The 19,797-nt window shown below is 35.9% G+C and overlaps 2 protein-coding genes and 1 long non-coding RNA gene across 3 annotated transcripts; 2 read left to right on the forward strand and 1 right to left on the reverse strand.

Annotated features, from left to right (window-relative positions):
* Positions 1 to 1,835: 1,835 nt before the first annotated feature.
* On the reverse strand, positions 1,836 to 7,161 carry LOC125675609 (nucleotidyltransferase MB21D2-like). Its single transcript, XM_048913365.2, has 2 exons — positions 5,468 to 7,161; positions 1,836 to 4,374 (listed from the first exon to the last, which is right to left on the reverse strand). Exon 2 carries the CDS (start codon positions 4,350 to 4,352, stop codon positions 2,256 to 2,258), a length of 2,097 nt encoding a protein of 698 aa, XP_048769322.2. The 5' UTR covers positions 4,353 to 4,374; positions 5,468 to 7,161; the 3' UTR covers positions 1,836 to 2,255.
* Positions 7,162 to 7,493: 332 nt separating this feature from the next.
* On the forward strand, positions 7,494 to 9,250 carry LOC125675608 (kappa-type opioid receptor-like). Its single transcript, XM_048913364.2, has one exon. The coding sequence runs from the start codon at positions 7,838 to 7,840 to the stop codon at positions 8,927 to 8,929; it is 1,092 nt and encodes a 363-aa protein (XP_048769321.1). The 5' UTR covers positions 7,494 to 7,837; the 3' UTR covers positions 8,930 to 9,250.
* Positions 9,251 to 13,105: 3,855 nt separating this feature from the next.
* On the forward strand, positions 13,106 to 15,723 carry LOC130053224 (uncharacterized). Its single transcript, XR_008801749.1, has 2 exons — positions 13,106 to 14,560; positions 14,738 to 15,723. It is a non-coding gene; the product is annotated as an uncharacterized LOC130053224 (long non-coding RNA).
* Positions 15,724 to 19,797: the final 4,074 nt, after the last annotated feature.

Here is a 19,797-nt window from a genome sequence, read left to right on the forward strand (position 1 = left end):
CTTGTGGTGAATTACGTACTATCCTATTAGTTATGTAGTTTCCAGTAACTCATGCCTTGTGGTGAATTAGTACTATATATCCTATTAGTTATGTAGTTTCCAGTACTCTTGCCTTGTGGTGAATTACGTACTATCCTATTAGTTATGTAGTTTCCAGTAACTCATGTCTTGTGGTGAATTAGTACTATATATCCTATTAGTTATGTAGTTTCCAGTAACTCATGCCTTGTGGTGAATTACGTACTATCCTATTAGTTATGTAGTTTTCAGTAACTCTTGCCTTGTGGTGAATTACGTACTATCCTATTAGTTATATAGTTTCCAGTAACTCTTGCCTTGTGGTGAATTACGTACTATCCTATTAGTTATATAGTTTCCAGTAACTCTTGCCTTGTTGTGAATTACGTACTATCCTATTAGTTATATAGTTTCCAGTAACTCTTGCCTTTTGGTGAATTACGTACTATCCTATTAGTTATGTAGTTTCCAGTAACTGAATTACGTACTATCCTATTAGTTATATAGTTTCCAGTAACTCTTGCCTTTTGGTGAATTACGTACTATCCTATTAGTTATGTAGTTTCCAGTAACTGAATTACGTACTATCCTATTAGTTATATAGTTTCCAGTAACTACATAACTAATGGGATAGTACGTAATTCACCACAAGGCAATGTGGTGAATTACGTACTATCCCATTAGTTATGTAGTTTCCAGTAACTGAATTACGTACTATCCTTTTAGTTATATAGTTTCCAGTAACTCTTGCCTTGTGGTGAATTACGTACTATCCTATTAGTTATGTAGTTTCCAGTAACTGAATTACGTACTATCCTATTAGTTATATAGTTTCCAGTAACTCTTGCCTTGTGGTGAATTACGCACTATCCTATTAGTTATGTAGTTTCCAGTAACTGAATTACGTACTATCCTATTAGTTATATAGTTTCCAGTAACTCTTGCCTTGTGGTGAATTACGTACTATCCTATTAGTTATGTAGTTTCCAGTAACTCTTGCCTTGTGGTGAATTACGTACTATTCTATCAGTTATGTAGTTTTCAGTAACTCATGCCTTGTGGTGAATTACGTACTATCCTATTAGTTATATAGTTTCCAGTAACTCATGCCTTGTGGTGAATTACGTACTATCCTATGAGTTATGTAGTTTCCAGTAATTCATGCCTTGTTGTGAATTAGTACTATATATCCTATTAGTTATGTAGTTTCCAGTAACTCATGCCTTGTGGTGAATTACGTACTATCCTATGAGTTATGTAGTTTCCAGTAACTCATGCCTTGTGGTGAATTACTGGTACGTACTTTCCAATCAGTTCTGTACGGTTTCCAGCACTCTTGTTGTCAAGTAAATATTGGTGGAAAAATGTAATTACTGACAAATGAATTCGCGGGAAAGATATATCATTTCTAGCGGAAATGATAAATGACAATTTTCAAAAAATCACTAAAAAGATTTGCACTCCCTTAAAACAATCAAAACAAGACACGTGTACTCTTTCGAACATTGGACAACATATCTAGTGTAACATCGAGCGAAATGCATTCTTGTGTTCAAGATTATGTCGTATGAAAATGCACCTACTTTCATGTAAATAAAAATTGCACAAAAATGCTATGTACGTATAGTGGACAGTCTTGAACGTTACCAAGATTATTGTATTTGTAATTTTGTAATTGATTATGAGCATTTCCATTGTACAAATATTAGATCATAGAGAGTTAAATGGCAATTGGCTCATTTCGTTATAAACACGGATAACATGCCGTACTATCACATCAATTTCACTTTATTTGGAGCATAATTTAAGAAATTAAAACAAATTAATATTTTATTACAATACACATTATCGCAACATCAAAACACAGACTTCCGCTGAATAATGGATCGGTATATTTCAAAATCCGACACGATCATTGTACTTTAATATGTCATCATTTCCATCCAGTGTTATTTCTTAGGTGTCACTTATATCAACGAAAATTAAGTGAAACATTTTCTATAAACAAGCCCTCATTAAGATCGACAAATGTTTGGAAATTATCAAACACATACCAGTACTTATCTCGACATGTCAGTGTGCAAAGTTTTCGAAAGGACGACAAACTAACAAATAATGTAGTTTGCCTAGGAATGCTGTCATCTGCATCATGTGGGACCTTTCTTTCATGCTCGCATGTCGGCCAATTTAACAGTATTTCTTTACTTTGAATATTACACCAGGTCTATTGATTTTTCTTAGGATTGATTGCAGTCTATATTGGAGTCATCATCATCATCATAATTATCATCAGCATCATCTTCTTCATCATCATCATCATCCATTTCAATTAATTCAAATTCGTGTGGATGTTTTGTTATGGGGTAACACTTTTTACAAACATCAAAATCGGGACAAGTTTTGCAGTGATATCTTTCTTGAGTAATTCCATTTTCACAATCATCACAGACAAAACTTCCATCTTCAAAATCATCAAAGTTATCTCCAAAACTTGGGGTGCAATATCTACCAAAATTGTCCATATTCATTCTAAGAAAAAGCTTGAGTTTTTCAATTCCTTTATACTCCTCAGAATAGCCGTACTCTTTGAGGTTTTCGGTCTCCAGCACCTCTAGACTGGTAATCACGTCCATGATATTCCCCCAGTTCATCACGACATTTGCAATTGCGGAAATTCCATCCAGTAAACCAGATTTTGATGAAACTAGAAGTTGCTTGGGATCCGCTCTGCTACAGATGTAAGTTCTCGTGATATTATCCGGATCATAAACGAGAGAAGACTGAATATACCTAGAAATGGTTTCTGCCATTTCCTCGCTAAATGACTGCTTGAGTTCTGCTTCCAAACTTTTTATTGTTTCGCTGTCGAATTCATACCGAGGTACAGTGCCTTCTTCTTTGTTCAGACCTTTCACGGCACTTGAAACAATTGCTTCGATAACGTATTTCAAAGCTGATAGGCATGTACTACGAAGTCTTTTCCCCAGGGAAGTTCTACATTTATGCGGCGGTAGGTAAAGCAGCATGTCATTCTCTATCCACACCACCTGCGATTGAAAGATGGCGGTCTGAACTCGCATCCCAGCGTAGAAGAGTAAAGAATGATCGATGTCTTTAAACAAGTTATTACCTGGTAGAATGTAATGGGGACATGTTCGTGTGAAAAGGTTGTACTGTAACCTCTGAAGAAGGCCCATAACTCTTGCGACTGTATTTTCATTCGTCCAATCTCTTAGAGCTACGTGTTCACATTCCCAAAGAAACGCGTTTTTCAGATGGTATGACTGAAGAGCCTTTCCAATCGGTGGACACAGAAATTGTCTCCAGATCGCTTTAAATAATAGATAACACCTTCTCTGTGTTTCTGTGAGATGAAGCATCAGTTCTCGTTCAATTAAGCAAAACGAGAGCCTCCATTCAAGTAGTGTCAAGGAGTTCTGTGGGTATTTCGGTACAATCAAACAGCCCATAGACGTGAGGCGTTTTACAAACTCGGTAGAAGGGAAGCTGGAAATACGCTTCCTGTCCTTGAACTCATTTGCTACTGATGGCCAATTCGGACATTTTATGGCTAGTGAGCAATCGAACTGTACGGACAAATCGCTATCAGCAATCATTGAGGTTGTTTTCACTGCCGGTCCTTCTTGAGTAACGATAAAAAACGTTTGATGAGGCCTTTTCTTTTGAAAATCATCCTCTTCATCAACTTTTGTTCCATCGTCTAGAAGTTGGTCCGAACCCTTGCAGTAGGCTGAATAATGAAAATTTTCCACACTGCATCTCAAACAAAACATCAGAAAGAACTCGTCTGTAAAGGCCTCTGGCGAGAGATAAAATTCGTTAACGGTCCCGTCTTGGTTCGACACAACATTGCAAAGTCCACACCAGCTATCGGTATTGTCGTTCATTTGTACTTTCAGTCGTACAAATCCAGGATTTTCCTCGCAGTATTGCATATGTAACCAAGTCCTCCCATCTTCTGCTTGTTCGGATTCTGTTGCAGTAATCGTCTGCAAAATGGCGGTAAGATCTAGCTCTTCATTTTCACAGCCTTCTGAAACTTCGCCAATGGAAAGTCCTTCACTGGTACTTCCTATGAACTCGATATGTAATTTAGAAAAGCAAGGATGAACCTGAACTTTGAATGGGAGTTCATTAAACATCCATCCTTCCGAAAGCGTCACTAATTCCTTAATGGATTCCTTTACGCCTTCAAACCCCGACGGCGGAATTGCAAGTTTTTCCAGGTCTTTCAACAACTCGCTGTTTATTCTTGATTCAATCGTTTCCTGGAAATACTTGGGTGTTGTTGCACTGCAGTTTCTGATATCCATGCTGATCAAATGTACACGTACCCTTGATATGATAAACAAAACAGAAAAAAATATTTATTCAACTAGACGACCAAGAGAAACTGATAGTTTTCAATACGATATTTTGTTTACATTCACTTAAATCACAAGTAAATAGTGATAAACAAAACAGAGAGGGAGGGGGGTGTGTGTGTGTGAAAAATTCAAAAAGATAGTTTTCAACAAGATATTCTGTCTACTTTCCCTTTTACAAGTACATATTGGCAATCAAAACAGAAAAATAATTTAACAAGACGACCATGAGAACCCAATAGCTATCAATGAGATATATATGTAACCTTAAGATATTATGTAACCTTAATTGTGTTGAAGATGAATTTCATTTCCTTACTGATTGTCCATTCTATGTTGAAGAGAGAAATATGTTTTTTAATGATATATACAAGCTCAACAAAAAATTTATCTATCTAACAAATAAGGACAAATTTACTTGGTTGATGATTAATGAAGACAAACCAGTAATTGTCAAATTGAGTGAATATTTAGTGCAAACTTTCAGAAAAAGAAGTGATGCTTTAAAACTGCAAAAATCATTATAGTTTATTATTCATATATTGGTATAATACTGATACTGTCCATCTACTTGTATATATACATGTACATGATTAGCAATTCATATATGTACTTGTTTCCCCAACATGCTGCATCCACATGCAGTTTGCAGTCTATGTAACCTGTAGTTAATGTTGTAAACTTTCTTTCTTTTTTAAATTTCCTTCTTTATAAAATGTCTTACTGTTATGCCCTCTGGGCCCAAAATTGGAATAAACTTATCTATCTTATCTATATATAGTGATTTATAAACATAACAGAAAAAATGAATAATTCATAAAGACCAAAAGAATAGTCTTAAACAAAATATTTTGTCTACTTTCACTTTTACAAGTGCATAATGGCAATCAAAACAGAAAAATAAAATTCACTTAACAAGACCACGAGAAAACTAATAGGTCAAATCATCAATCAGAATATTTTGTCTACTTTCACTTTCAGGTTTTTTTTAAAAATTTCTTTGTTTAGATAAGCAGTAATCAGACATCACCGCCTCCATAAGGGGACTATAATATATTACATACCTACGTCAGGCTCATTATATCATGTACATCATCACTGTCACATGGAGAAAACACATCCAAACATATCCTCCAACGTTGTATAATCAGATAAAATCCCCAGTTCTATTTTTAGAATTTTCTTTTCTTTTCACCTATCAACGGAATATACATACATCGTATCGGAATCATTTTGCACGAAAGAACAAAAATTTAACCAATAACGACTGTTGTAATGTATAAAGTCTTCCTAATCTCAAAAATTTCACGGATTGCGCAATATTTTGTTTTCACAACCATCAGCAATCTTGAATCGGAGTTATACCCCTTATCATGCGCAACGCCCTCGCATACAATCAATTAAAAAAAACCTAGAAACAGTATGTACAGTCAGAAAACATAATCTATTCATCAGGCCGTCTAAATCCATTATAGGTCGCACTTAAATAAATCATCCTTTACATCTCAGACATTTTGTTTTTAGATACCGAACCACAAGTTAAAAAAAAGTTTATTCGTGTTTTTCTTGTTCAAGTTCATTTCATGCACTGAGATCAAATGTACAAAACATACGATGTACATATACAAAATACAAATGGCCAATGCACATCTGAGTGTAGGTACATGGCAAACAAATTACATTAACAGAATTATGTATACGAACTTTAAAGCTTCAGAATGCAAACCGAAACAAACAATTTTGCTTATAGATATACAAACTTTTCTCAGTTTTTATCAACTAATAAATTTTGATATTTTGTCTAACCCAATAATTATCGTGTCGTTAATTCTTGCTTACACTGAAGTCAATTGTGATATACGTCCTCGGCTTGGTTATCTGGACAAAAGTGGCAATTTCATTTCGTTCAATACCTATTTGAACATGAAGACATGTTCAACACCGAGTTTGTTATTCACACCCGGCTCCATCCACTGCGTCATTTTCAGGAAACTTGTTCTCAGAGGATATTCCACTTGCCAGACCTTTGGTAGTGTCCTAGAACTTTATGGGCCATTCTCCGGACTTGTGGATCTTTGTCCTTATTAAAGATTTGCAATGCCTCCGCTACTTGATATTCCAAATGTGCCGGAGACCCGTCACAAAGAGTGTGTAGTACCTGTCTCCGGACCAAGGGGTCTTCATCGTCAACCATTTCCACGACTCGCGCCCAAAACTCACTTAAGTCCCTCTTAACTCGACACGGGCACATTTCTACCAGCGCTGTCTTCCGGACACGTGCGTTTTCATGCTTTGTCAGGTCGATTATAGCGTCAATATCGGTAGTTTCTTTGCACAGTCGTATGGCACTGTTTAGAGGAAGTTCACTCGGGGGCAGCGATTTTTCCATTTCTCTTTCTACTTTTCCCTCCTCACAGATAAAAGAAATAAAAACGTTTTCTTTAACGGTCACATTACCTTAAACTGAAAATTGTACGGCGTTTCTGTTTATATAAGATTTAAATTTCACAACAGTCTGAAAGTATGTTTCCGAGTGTTGTGTAATACATTAATGGAGTTATCTTTCTTTGTTCAAGTATTGCCAATTGGAGAGAAATAGAATATATATGTATATTAGTTTATTCACCAATCAAGGGCCCTCGGGGGGCATGTACATGTTAACAGGCAATTAATTATAACAATGAAAATAAATAACAATCATTTAGAAGTACTACTCTTTTTACAACTCGCGGGTTTTTAAATGTATGACCCCCCCCCCCCCCGATTAAATGAACTTAAAAACTTAAGAACATTGACCATTGATGTATTTTGGGAGGAAGATAGATGTTATATTAGTCTGGAAACCTTCATTTTACAAGCCCGACTCGTTTAAAATTTGATATTATTCACGTGTATTGTTATATGTATGCTGAAATATTTTGTATTATAACCGATGAGCTATATAGCTTAAGGAAATAAAGAATCGGAATCTGATCTTACCTTTTTTTTTTAATGAAAAGTTTTTAAAATTTTAAATGAGACATATCTATATCCTAGACGCGATTGAACTTCAAAGCGAACAAATTACAAGATCGCGTGTCATACGTTTTTAAAATATAAATTTGGGTCCATGCATAGAGAATGCACTTTTTGGATTTATATATTATCTGGGCCGTTTGATAACAAGCATGTCCATCAGTTTATTGTTTTCTAGAGAGAAACTACTTTTCCTGATCAGAATTGCCACATATTTTCCTAGAAGTACAGGAGTTTCCGGCAACTTGGGTTTTCTGTGACCCTCTAGGAAGATCGTGTGTCTGTACTAGTGTTATTCATCATATAGATCCGGTGACACACTCACTGAATATTACACTCCATGTGATATACTAAGCGGGCTTACAATACGCGGATAATGCACGAAATTTGCATGTAGAAATTATACTAAAGGATCTAAAATGGAAGGTTGTTTTTCGTGGATCAAAACAAAATACGGATTGAATGCAAATTCCTCCATGTCTGAAGTAAATGCAGCATTTCGGGATTGGAACATGGGCGCCCTCGTACTAATCAGTGTCCTTATTTTGCCGGGAATGCTGGGAAATTCTCTGGTGATGGCCATCTTTTACAGGGATTTCAAGAAGTCGGCATACAGAACATTTGTGTTGTGGCTCGCTGCCTTAGATCTTGCTGGATGCATGATCGTCATGCCATATCTCATGGTAAACATAATCACACCCGTAACAATGGACAACGAAATCGTCTGTAAACTGGGACGATTCCTTTCTTACGTCATTATGATGACGTCACATTTTATTCTGGTAGTGATAGCGGCTGATAGGTACCGTAAAATATGTAAGCCACATTCCCTACAAATTCCTCAGTCACAGACGTCAAGATATTGCCTGGGCATGCTCACTCTCTCTATTGTTGTATCAATTCCTGCGCCAATTCTTTACGGAAACAGCACCCTTGACATTGGAATACCAGGGTTGAAGGCCACTCGGTGTTTTACGGCGGATGAATACATGGACACGCCGGCACATCTTATTTATTATGGAGTGATAAACGCACTAGGGGGCACGATAACGGTGATCATCACGGCGCTTTACGTCCAAGTCATCAGGAGAATAAGATACCAGTTTCGGGAGAAGGAACACGAGATAGCGCGAAATATTCGTAGAAATGCAAAACTGTCAGAGAATGGAAATGCTTGTGAAGTGAAAATAAACCGGAAACTGGTAAGAACCACAGTGACGTTGTTAGCAGTGACTGTGGTATTTGTAATTACAATTTTCCCACACACTGTGCTAGCATTAGTAGACTATTCAGTGCGGACCTTCTATTGCCGGTTGTCTTTCTCGGACGGCGTGATGTTCAACATCGCCATGCATTTCTTTCTGCCGAACAATGTCTTGAACAGCGTTATCTACGGGTTCACGGACAAGCGGTTCAAGAAGAGATTCCTCTTGCTGTTCAGAAGACAACAGTTCAATGTGAACGGTGACTATGGGGAATCTAGTGATGCGATCTCTAGCGACAGACTGTGACAATAATATAAACACGTCCTGCAAAAATTACAATACAAATGAATATATAATGCAGCAAAGGTTTTGAATTTATTTGTGAAATTTTCATTCCTACATCGTTTAGTTCATGTACATGTGTGTTGTTAAAATACTTGTCAAAAAATATCAAAAGGCAAACATAATGATACCATTAATTATTATTTAATCACGTGACAAAAAATTATGTTGCACTACTTTGGAACGACAATCTGCACTCTTTCTGTTTTTACATCACATTGACAAAACCTTCCTAAAATTCTAATCGACTAGTTCATTCATTATTAATAAAGATTTACAAATTTCCCACGATGTCAGTTGTATAATTCTGATACAGAGCTAAGTATTATTTTGATCTGTGTAATGAAATACCGCGTTTCTGAGAAAAATTATCATTTAGCGCTGATCGTTGAGTCTTGTTATGCATACGCTTGTGTCATGGGAACTGAAACTCCCCAAGTTTGTTATCCAGATATTTCCTATGAGGTCGTCCGATTCCCCGTTTATATCAGAGAATTGATTTCTAGACCGCAATTAATGCATTTAACTGTCTTTTCGCAATTAGCAAAACGAAAAAAAAAAAAAAAAAAAAAACAACAACAAAAAACCAACAACAACAAAAAACCCCAAAAAACCAAACCAACCAACCCTTAAAACCGCGAATACCTGCGGCGGTATAGTGTGTTAACGCCAGCAGATCAGAGGAAAGAAACGATCGAACGGTAGCAGCCATTATGCGTCAGATGGTCAAACGTCATAATGAGGTTCACATGGACAAATATTTCATCAAGATAAACAATAAAGGCTGTCATTTTTAACTAAAGTCATCTTCGATTTAAAAGAAAACGTTCTTATCGGGGCTAAGGAGCATGTCATCGCGTCCAGGATGTTACTGGAATATTTGTCTGTAAATCAGTCCACCCATCAAACTGTCAGGATCCTCTAGGCCGCGCGCTGGGTGCGTAGCGTTTGATGGGTGTTCGCCTGTGTCTAATCGATTTCTGATCACATCGTTAAAGATAATCAAATTCTGATAAAAAAAGATAGCGCCCCCTATGCAGACGACAGCTATAGAAACTTCACAGGGAGCGTATAAAATATGATAGGCTTGTTTACGAAGAAGCGTTTCATCGTCGGGAAAATTAAGTTGGAATATTGCACAAAGCGGACAAACACGGTCTTGTTTTTGATGGTGGTAAAACACGGTTTATGTGAAGTACATTGTAATTACAGTTTTGTTACAGGGTAATTTTTACTAGGCTGATAAGTAATAAAAATTTGATTTAAATTTTCAAACTTTTAAATGCGTTTTTTATCAAAGCAATATCAAGTTTCAAGGAGTTTCAAGTTTTCTTCCTATTTTTAAAGTATAATCTAATCTTGAATTATTTCGAAGTGCACAGAAGAAAAATCAATACACATTTTGCTGAAGTTATCAGTTAAAATTGCAGACATAGAACTCGAGGAACTTAATAATACACATGGCTGGATAGCATTGCTAATGGATCTGATGAAAGTGCTAAACATGGTAAAGGCTGCCGTTCCATTTGTTTTTCACATATTACACACAATATTCTTGCTTCCTCTCTTGACATTCTGATTTACACTTGTTAGTATAGAAGAAATCTTAGTGCTCGGGTGTGATATTTTTACATAAGAAAAGATGCTTTATCAGATTTTCCTTGTCGGACAAAGGTATAGAATTCTCTAATGTGTGTGTTTCAATCTCATACTAGAGTTATGTACCTTTGATTGCTAAATTATTCAATCTTGCGTATAAGAGTTAGTTGTAAAGAAAATTCCCAGGCTTAATTGCTAACTCGATATAACATGGTTTATTTACGTTTTGAAATGTCATGGTGAGAAATGGACGCACGTGCATTCTGGCGTTAAGTAATGTCATGGGTGTCAGCCGAGAATGCGGAGCGAGGGTGGCAGTATTGAACGGCCAGAGCGGCAAAGAAATATGTAACGCGGTTAAATGTTAAATACTTGCCGTGTTGGTCACTTATTTTGGTTTGGTCTACGAATACATCTTTTGATTCACGAACGGGCACCGACATTGGTGATAGTTCTCTACCTTTAGGAAAATGAATTTTTTAAAATTAGAATTTGCACAATTGCTGCATTTAGCTTCCAGTGATATAAATTTTATGTTGTATCTCTTATACTGTACATAGCGCTTAACGATACTTGCTGCAAACTTTAAAAAAAAAATGAAAACTATATAAAAGTGTTCATAAGTAAAATGAATACAATTTATTGTATGGAATGCGACTTATTTCCACGATTTCTCAAGTCCATAACAGTGGGGGAAATATGTATAGAATAGAATATGATTTATTTCCAAATTAGGGCCCTCTCGGGCATACAGCATACATGATTGTTAACATTTCAATGTGCAATGTTTATTTTTTTTTTTTTAAAATGACGATAAAAAGAAAAGAACAAAACAAGAGCAAAATATGCACTATTAGTATGAGCAATGTTCATACATGTACATGAGACATTTTGAACACGATAATACTTATTTGTATTACATGTAAGTACCACCGTGTATCCTAATGCAAAACAGTCAGAAATACACACAGGAAAAAAAAATATATACATGTACATGTAAATAACAACACTACATGCAATAATAGTAAAGGTAGTATAAGTACATATGATTATAACTCCACTGTAATGCAAAAGATACCACGGGACGGTGCATTGGTACAAGATCAACATGTCATGTTTATAATGAGTGCATATGTGCAAATATAGAGTTATGTAGGGAGGGGGAATATATTTCAACTTTTGAACATCATAGAAAATTTACAAGTCCCTTATTTTCTAGGAATTTTATGTATTTATATTTAATACAACCAAACTAAGCCCAAAAATATATACCAACTCATGCGCATCCATTTTTGTTTTGTTTGTTAAGTGTCATATTTCGCAAATTACACGCAGAATTGATTACATTGTCGTGGTGACCTACAGGGCGGCACGCAGCGAATCTACTCCGTTATCTCGATTCTGCTTCAAAACATGAATATTATTCAATAATTAATTTTTTATCTTAATTAAGAGGAAATAATATTTGCAACGACGATTTTCAAGGAAATGCATTTGAATAGGATTGTGACATGAATCACATGGGTAAGGGTCAAGTCCAGCCTGTGGGAACACCATATCAACCTCCGCCCTGGGATCAAAAGGTCGTACAGAGGAGGAGAGCGGGGGAAAAATGACGTATGTCAGAAAAGATAAATAGTTTAGATGCACGTGCGATGTACTTGCACGTGCAGACCATATGCAGTGTTAATCAGTTTTAATTGGAAATTGTAGATGGTAGTGAAATTGATCAAGTAAAAAAAAAAAGATCGACATGTTTACAAGCAAAAGTTAAACAGTTGTAAAGGATTTCATGTGTCTTAATTTCTGCCTCATCAACTTGTGCGATTTTAGCTCGACCCACTAACCCCAACAAGATCATTAGAACTGGTTTTTATACCCACCCTGCACAGCTGTGTAATCAAATCTTTACCATACTAACAAGGTTCGGGGCACTGAGAAGGACAGTAAATAATAAAAGTAAGTGTTATAGAAATGTGAAATATAGTTTGTACAGGTTTCATCATCGCTGAAATGCAAAAATATGAATTTAATTACATTTGTGCGGCATCCATTCTTATTCTCACACTCGGACCAAAATTTGAGATTTTCCTAATCATGTATTTCATCAAAAGATAAAAAAAAATATCAATGATGATAAAATTGAAACCCCCAGATAACTTCCTGATAGCTATATATGACTGAATTACATCATGGAAAAACCATATGATATAAGCTTATTCTACTTATGATATACACATTTTCTCGGGATTTTTTTTTTTCATCCACCGGCCCTAAGGATGAAAACAAACATGATGGAAACACATAATTACTCAGATTGTGTCTATCCACAAACGTTGTAGGCCCTCATGCTATTTGTCAATTTCTTGGCGAATGTTTTATTTATTTTGTCGTGGAAAGCACATGTATCTAGAACGCCATCATTTTCTTTTCAGAACGTAGAGTGGACCAAAACATTCAATTAAGAAATTTTCAAATTAAGATGTTAAAATCTTATCAAAATCTAGGAATAGTAAAATGCTTTCTTTAGAATTATCTTAACATTAGATCGTCTATTGGGACACCGTTAAGAAATAATTCCTTTAAATACAACATCAGAAAGAATGTACGTTTCATTAAAAAGTTTACGCCCAATTTAATTTCAAGTGTCAGAACCTTTTCCCCCCATAGAAATAAGAGTTTTAAAATGAGATACAAAAATGACTCTAAAAACGTCAAGATGTTCAATTTTGATGCTGGATATCATTTGATGCATGCCAAATTTATCTCTTAATTAGAGGCGCCATTAGCGGAGAAATAGCTCGATAAAGACGCTGCCACGGAGCGAGCTTTACGTAAAGTTAACGGCCGGTGGTATATGCAGCGAACTTGGCACGCACGGGCCTCGAGCGTAGAAAATTAATGGACGAGCGTTTTATGCATCATTCAATGTTAACTAGTCGTTAAGAATTTATAAAGCTAATCCAGTCTAATTTGCTTTGAAATCTGTTTGATAAAGCATGGACTTTGCCAGGACTTGGCATGCATCTACTGTTAATGAAGACATGCTTCGACATTTACAAGTCATTAAAGGGCATCTGACACGATATCGAATGATAGCGGTGAAGAACCCAAAATCTACTTTGCAATGCAAGCACATCAGGTGAAGTAGATTTTGACAATTTTGTAAAATTTGCAAGCTTTATATAATACCTAAGTATCTAAGAGTCCTGAAGTCATCTTATACCATGTTTTTACATGTATCGTAGTCCCTAAAAATGCAAAACATAATTAACATCGCTTGGATGCATGTTGATAGATATGGAACTGACGTGCACCATCTGGTATCGTAATAATGAAATTGTTTAACGACAAAAGTTGAAGGTTATAAGCAAATCTCGGCTACAAATCACAGAACGTCTATAATACACACAATGTCTCTCCTCACAACACTCGGTGAACTTCTTCACGTTGCCGATATTACCGTGGGTGTAGTAAACAAAGTATGGAAAAAGTCATTTATAACAGCAAATTTGACATCAAGTCAAAATTGAAGCATACTTTGTCCGTCTCCTCCATTTGTAATGAAAACCATATGTAAACCTCGAACCCGACCTATCCACTATGACCGCCGAATCCTTCCACAGTTGATTATTTGATGTCTGTGAAGTTTGCCTTTGTTCTCTATATAACGGATTAAATGAAACGAAACGGAACTAATTCTGTTTGGCGATTGAGGATAATGACAGGGGTTTTCTTTTTATCTGCTTTCTATGAACCCGATTCTGATCCATTAGAGACTGGCTTGAAGAGGAACAAACAGCCCCAGTGGATGTGATACGCCTTATCCAGCCTTAACTTTTCACCTTTTCTCAGATCCATCCCCCAATTACAGAATGATTTGATAAAACAACCCAAAAGAATGATTATCAAATATCACGCCAGATTATAAGACGGAAATGCAGTGATCAATTGTACACAAACTGAACGCATCTCCTTGAAATTGTGCATTTTACAGTAAGCGTATTTTTCATCGAAACCTATATTGAGAAAATAATAAGAAACTTGCGTCATGGATAAAGTTCATGGTTGTGTAATAAACACATACTTTGGGGTACTTGTATTGTGGTTTTAAATGTGTGTCCTTATCTTGATTTAAAAGTGAACCTAATAATAAAACATGCTTTATTGCAGGAAGAAATTCAGAACAATTGCGTCCGGAATGTAGATAGAACAGACTCATTGCGCATTCCTCAGCAAGTTCAGATAGCGCTCAAATTTTTACGTATCTTTCGTCAACTATCAAAACAAAATTTCGGTATACAATACAAGGGATTAGCTGCAGATGATGAAAATCCTTAATTTTGTTTGATATCAGCTTTAATATGAGGTTTTCAGACACTGTAGGTTATTAAGACAGGGTTTATTAACATTTTCTTTGACATGAGACGCGGGACTGAAAGATTATGAGCATGGATCAAAAGCAAGTACCGATGCCGTGGCGGATCTAGAGGGAATGGGATTATGGGGGGTTGGATCCCTTTTGATTGAAAATTTTAAACAAAAATTGGTATTTTTGCTATTTTGAAATCTTCAACCTTCCCTTTTTTTGGGACGGAAAAGGTACAAACTTGGGTTGCACCCTCCCCTTTTAAATTTTCTTGGATCCGCCACAGTCGTGAAGACACACGATCACGTGAGTGATCTCGCAGCGTGCGTTCATTCCATCACTGTTTATGACATAGCTCCGTAAGCCAACATAAAGAGATGACTTTGAAAACAGTAAACGACATGAAAAAGGTGAAGGTCCTCTGAAGTTCACAACGAACAAGATGCATGTCAAAGAAAAGTACAAAAACAAATCTCGCGGTGCAGTACATTGTGAACGGTGACCGATTAAGCAGCGCATCTTGACAAATCAAAACTCCATGCCATCGTGTGTACATTGAGTGCATCTTGTAACGCGGTGCAGGTTCTGTACGGCCAAGAGTGCCGTGTATGAATTACAGGAATTTCGACATATGGATTTTGATTCTCCACAAAAACGCCGACATTTCTGACTTGACATAAAAGCAGAGAAAGAATTTGAATTGCAAAATGAACGGTAAAGATTTTCAGTTTAACATAAGCAGGGATTTGGGATGTTAGATTTTTCTTATAATAAACAGGGACTTCGAATATTAAACTTTTCCTTTATGATAGACCGGAAGACGAGGGAATGATGGACACATTTAATGGTGACACTAATGATGGGTCATTAAGGGTGTAGTCAAATAATCGGAATTAATCGGTCAATGTTCGGGTATAGTATAATGACGGGAAATAAACCCATTAACAAGCCATGAAAAGTCTACATTAGACAAACCATTAAAAGTCACAAAATTGGATAAACTCTATATAACGCCCATAAACACTTAGATTAATTAAGCACCTTAATGAGGTGATGAGAATCCTCGTTCATCTCATTAATGGACGAACACGACCACTCTACTCAGAATCCCGTGTGTAGCGTTCAATTTCATGAGTGTAAATACAAATATTGAGACACGACAATATTCTATAAGATTGTTACATGAATGTTTGTACTTGTAGACCCGCTGTCTAATATACAGCGCTTCATCGCGGGACTTCTGTCCTAATCGCCGTTCTCTCTCGTCTACTGAAGTACGTATGGACTATCGAGGTCTCGTTCGGGATTTACAAAGTAATGATATACTCTTAAATATTAATCTCCTTATCAGTCCAACCGTCATTTGTGTATCCAAACGACGGAAGGTTTCGATTTCCCATGATGATAAATGATTCTGTCGCCAGTGACTTGGAGACGAATTAATTATCATCGGCAGCAGGTTGTCTATTAGACTATAACCAAACTGTACGTAGATGGTCTCTGGACTACCTAAACATATTGACGAAATCGGAATTTCATTTTTAAAATCGCAAATAGGTTTTATTAATGGGGCCTAAAGGTCGACGATTCAAAGGATTGTCACAGTCCTCGGCAAGTTAAACAAGACAAGAAAACTCCGGGAACACGACACACAGGACCTCGGTGTCTAAAGTTTGACCCTATTGCTCCATTTGTACCTTTACTTACAGCTTTGTCGCGTGTTCCGGGGGTTTCCCCGTGTTTAAGTTTCTTTGATGTTTTCTTGACTACAAACATCGGTTTGGTATCTTGGGAAGTTTATACGTACATTAGTAGCACTAAATCAATCTTATTCTAAAGAGTTGAAATAGTCAAATAGATAAAAATACGCACGTAAATCAAAACAATATTGTATATTGTATGATCTGGTAAAGATGAGAATTTATCAGAGAAATGCACAGCATGGGGTACACGAACAGGTGCGCGGACAATTTATATATCCTCACTAAAAAAAAAAAATTGTTTACAAAGTGTATTTAAAGCTCTTCGTAAAATATTTCATTCCCTTTTCTACGAACACAAAAAACATCTTTATCACCTGAAATCTTCTGATAGCGCTTCATTTTTCTTTTACTTACAAGCACAATACTGTGACCATACGTCTTGGCGATCCTATTCACCAGTTACGACACAGTATAGCCCCTATCCTACAGACAGACAATGCGTTCTGGTATTTGTTTCTATAGTGTATAGACATTTCAATATATCATCCTAGCTACCCATTTCATAAATGGAAACATTGCATGATAAAATGTTTAGAAGTTTCAGTTTGATTAAACTGACTTCAGGTGTGATGTACGCTCAATACGCAGTACTGCTCTCTAGCGCCAATAAACAGGTATATACAATTATTTGAAAAAAAGGGGAAAAAAGCAGCTTGAAATTATCAAGAAAGTCACTCAAAGAGAAACAATTTATATTTTCTCAAAACACACGTGCGCACGAGATGAAACGACTGATATAAGCAACATGGCTGCTCTCTGTCTGTTTAATAATCACTTGGTCTGTATGTTTCTTCAGACTGCCAGTATTGTTATGGGAAATGACCACGGCCATTCATGCATAGCGAATTCTTGTATTGTTCTTATGAAGTATATAATGAATTAATATACCGGGAAGCGCCAGATGTATTATCCTATAAACCAAAATGGAGAATCTGCCGATATCGAGGAATACAATGGCGCACATTAGAAATGATGGTACAACAGTTTCTCTTCGTATGAATGTTAGGGTCGTCTATTTATCACCCAAACTTAATTTAGAAGGTCGTGGGAATTTCAATTTTTCATATCTGTTTTCTTATTAAATTTGGAAAAAATATATCAAATTTCTTTTGAGACTTAAAAATCAACACCTGTGATGCACTTTTACGCAATTTATCAAAAAGTATTGGGAAAAAAAAACTTCCTTGCAAATCTCAGAGTTAAAAAGAAGACCCAGTGTGTTGATTGAATTGCTTCCGTGTGAATTGAAACAATTCTAAATTATCAGTATATACTTTAAATGTACAGTTCCCAAATAATGCCATTTCAAAAATATATTTCCGTTCGAGATAACATCGAAATACATTTATGGGTTCATATTACTATGCACTTACTGCAAAGTATTTTTTGACTATGTGTTTTATAAATAAAACAGTCATAAATACGTATAGATGCAACCACAGCTCAAAATCTATTTTGATAATTCAACGAACTATAGGCTAGTCGGTAGACACTATGTAATATTGCACATTAAAATTTCAAACTTCTTAATCATAACGATAAAATAGTTATTTCCACACAAGTCGATTCTTTTCATGGTCCATGTATCCATGTATGTGTAGATTGTGTGGTACAAAACATGGAACATGTAACACGTGTTGTATTCCTACCTTTACGTTTTACACACACAAGTGTTTGGGCATGATCTGTTCTCTATTTAAAGAAAATGAAGAACCAAAAACTACCACATATATGACCAAAATAGTATTGCGGCCCGTGGGAAGAAAATTAATGGCATTCATGTCAGAGTGGGAAAACAACAACCAGCATTCATGTTTGTAGAAATGGGGAAATGGTAGAAGGATCCGTGGAAAAAAAATCAGGCTTGTTGGAGTTATATAGAATAGGATTTACTTCTACTCCATACGGGGAAACATATGATTTAGAGTCCTTGGGAGAGAAAATGGAAAACCAAAAAACACCAAACAATATTCAGACATGTGGGGTGTAAATAGGATACCCGGCAGTATTTAGGCGAAATAATGTATTCAGACCCATTGGGAGGAAAGATTCAGTCTCGTGGGAAAAGAAAATAGTTTTAAAGTTTGTGGGAAGAGAAAATAGTATTGAAGTTTGTGGGAAGAGAAAATAGTGTTGAAGTTTGTGGGAAGAGAAAATAGTATTGAAGTTAGTGGAAAGAGAAAATAGTATTCAAGTTTGTGGGAAGAGAAAATAGTATTGAAATCCGTGGAAAGAGAAGTAGTGAATTTTGTGGGAAGAGAAAATAGTATTGACGTTTGTGAGAAGATAAAATAGTATTGAAATCTGTGGAAAGAGAAAATAGTATTGAAATCCACGGAAAGAGAAAATAGTATTGAAGTTAGTGGAAAGAGAAAATAGTATTCAAGTTTGTGAGAAGATAAAATAGTATTGAAATCTGTGGAAAGAGAAAGTAGTATTGAAATCCACGGAAAGAGAAAATAGTATTGAAATCCGTAGAAAGAGAAAATAGTATTGCAATCTGTGGAAAGAACAAATAGTATTGAAGTTTGGGGGAAGAGCAAATAGTATTGAAACCTGTTGAAAGAGAAAATAGTATTGAAACCTGTGGGAAGAGAAAATAGTATTGAAACCTGTGGGAAGAGAAAATAGTATTCAAGTTCATGGGGAAATTGGTAATAAGGTTGATGGGAAGAAGAGGTTCTCATATACATAGGACAAGATGTATTTAGGTTCATGGGGAGAACAGAAATCAGATCATTTGGACTATTTCTATTGATATTCTACGTGAGTTAAATAATCTAAACAGTTTTTCAAATGGTCTTATATTTAAAGTAAAAGTATTCTTTACACAAATTCTGAAAAGCTTTACTTGATACACATAATTATTGATAAATAATTTTTTTAGGTTGTTCTAATACGGTAAGCAAGTCATTTACGATCAAACTAATATGTTGATCATGAGCAAAGCCATAAAAAAGAAATCTTGAAAAACAGGATTGATTAATTGATTGTATATTGTTTAACGTCCCTCTCAAGAATATTTCACTCATATGGAGACGTCACCACTGCCGGTGAAGGGCTGCAAATTTTTGGCCTATGCTCTGTGCTTATGGCCTTTG

Source organism: Ostrea edulis, chromosome 3 (genome assembly GCF_947568905.1).
Source record: "Ostrea edulis chromosome 3, xbOstEdul1.1, whole genome shotgun sequence".
In the NCBI taxonomy this organism is placed as follows: Eukaryota; Metazoa; Mollusca; class Bivalvia; order Ostreida; family Ostreidae; genus Ostrea; species Ostrea edulis.

Bases quoted from the DNA above. Each gene is read 5' to 3' on its own strand.
- LOC125675609 (XM_048913365.2), bottom strand. From the start codon at position 4,352: ATGGATATCAGAAACTGCAGTGCAACAACACCCAAGTATTTCCAGGAA.
- LOC125675608 (XM_048913364.2), top strand. From the start codon at position 7,838: ATGGAAGGTTGTTTTTCGTGGATCAAAACAAAATACGGATTGAATGCA.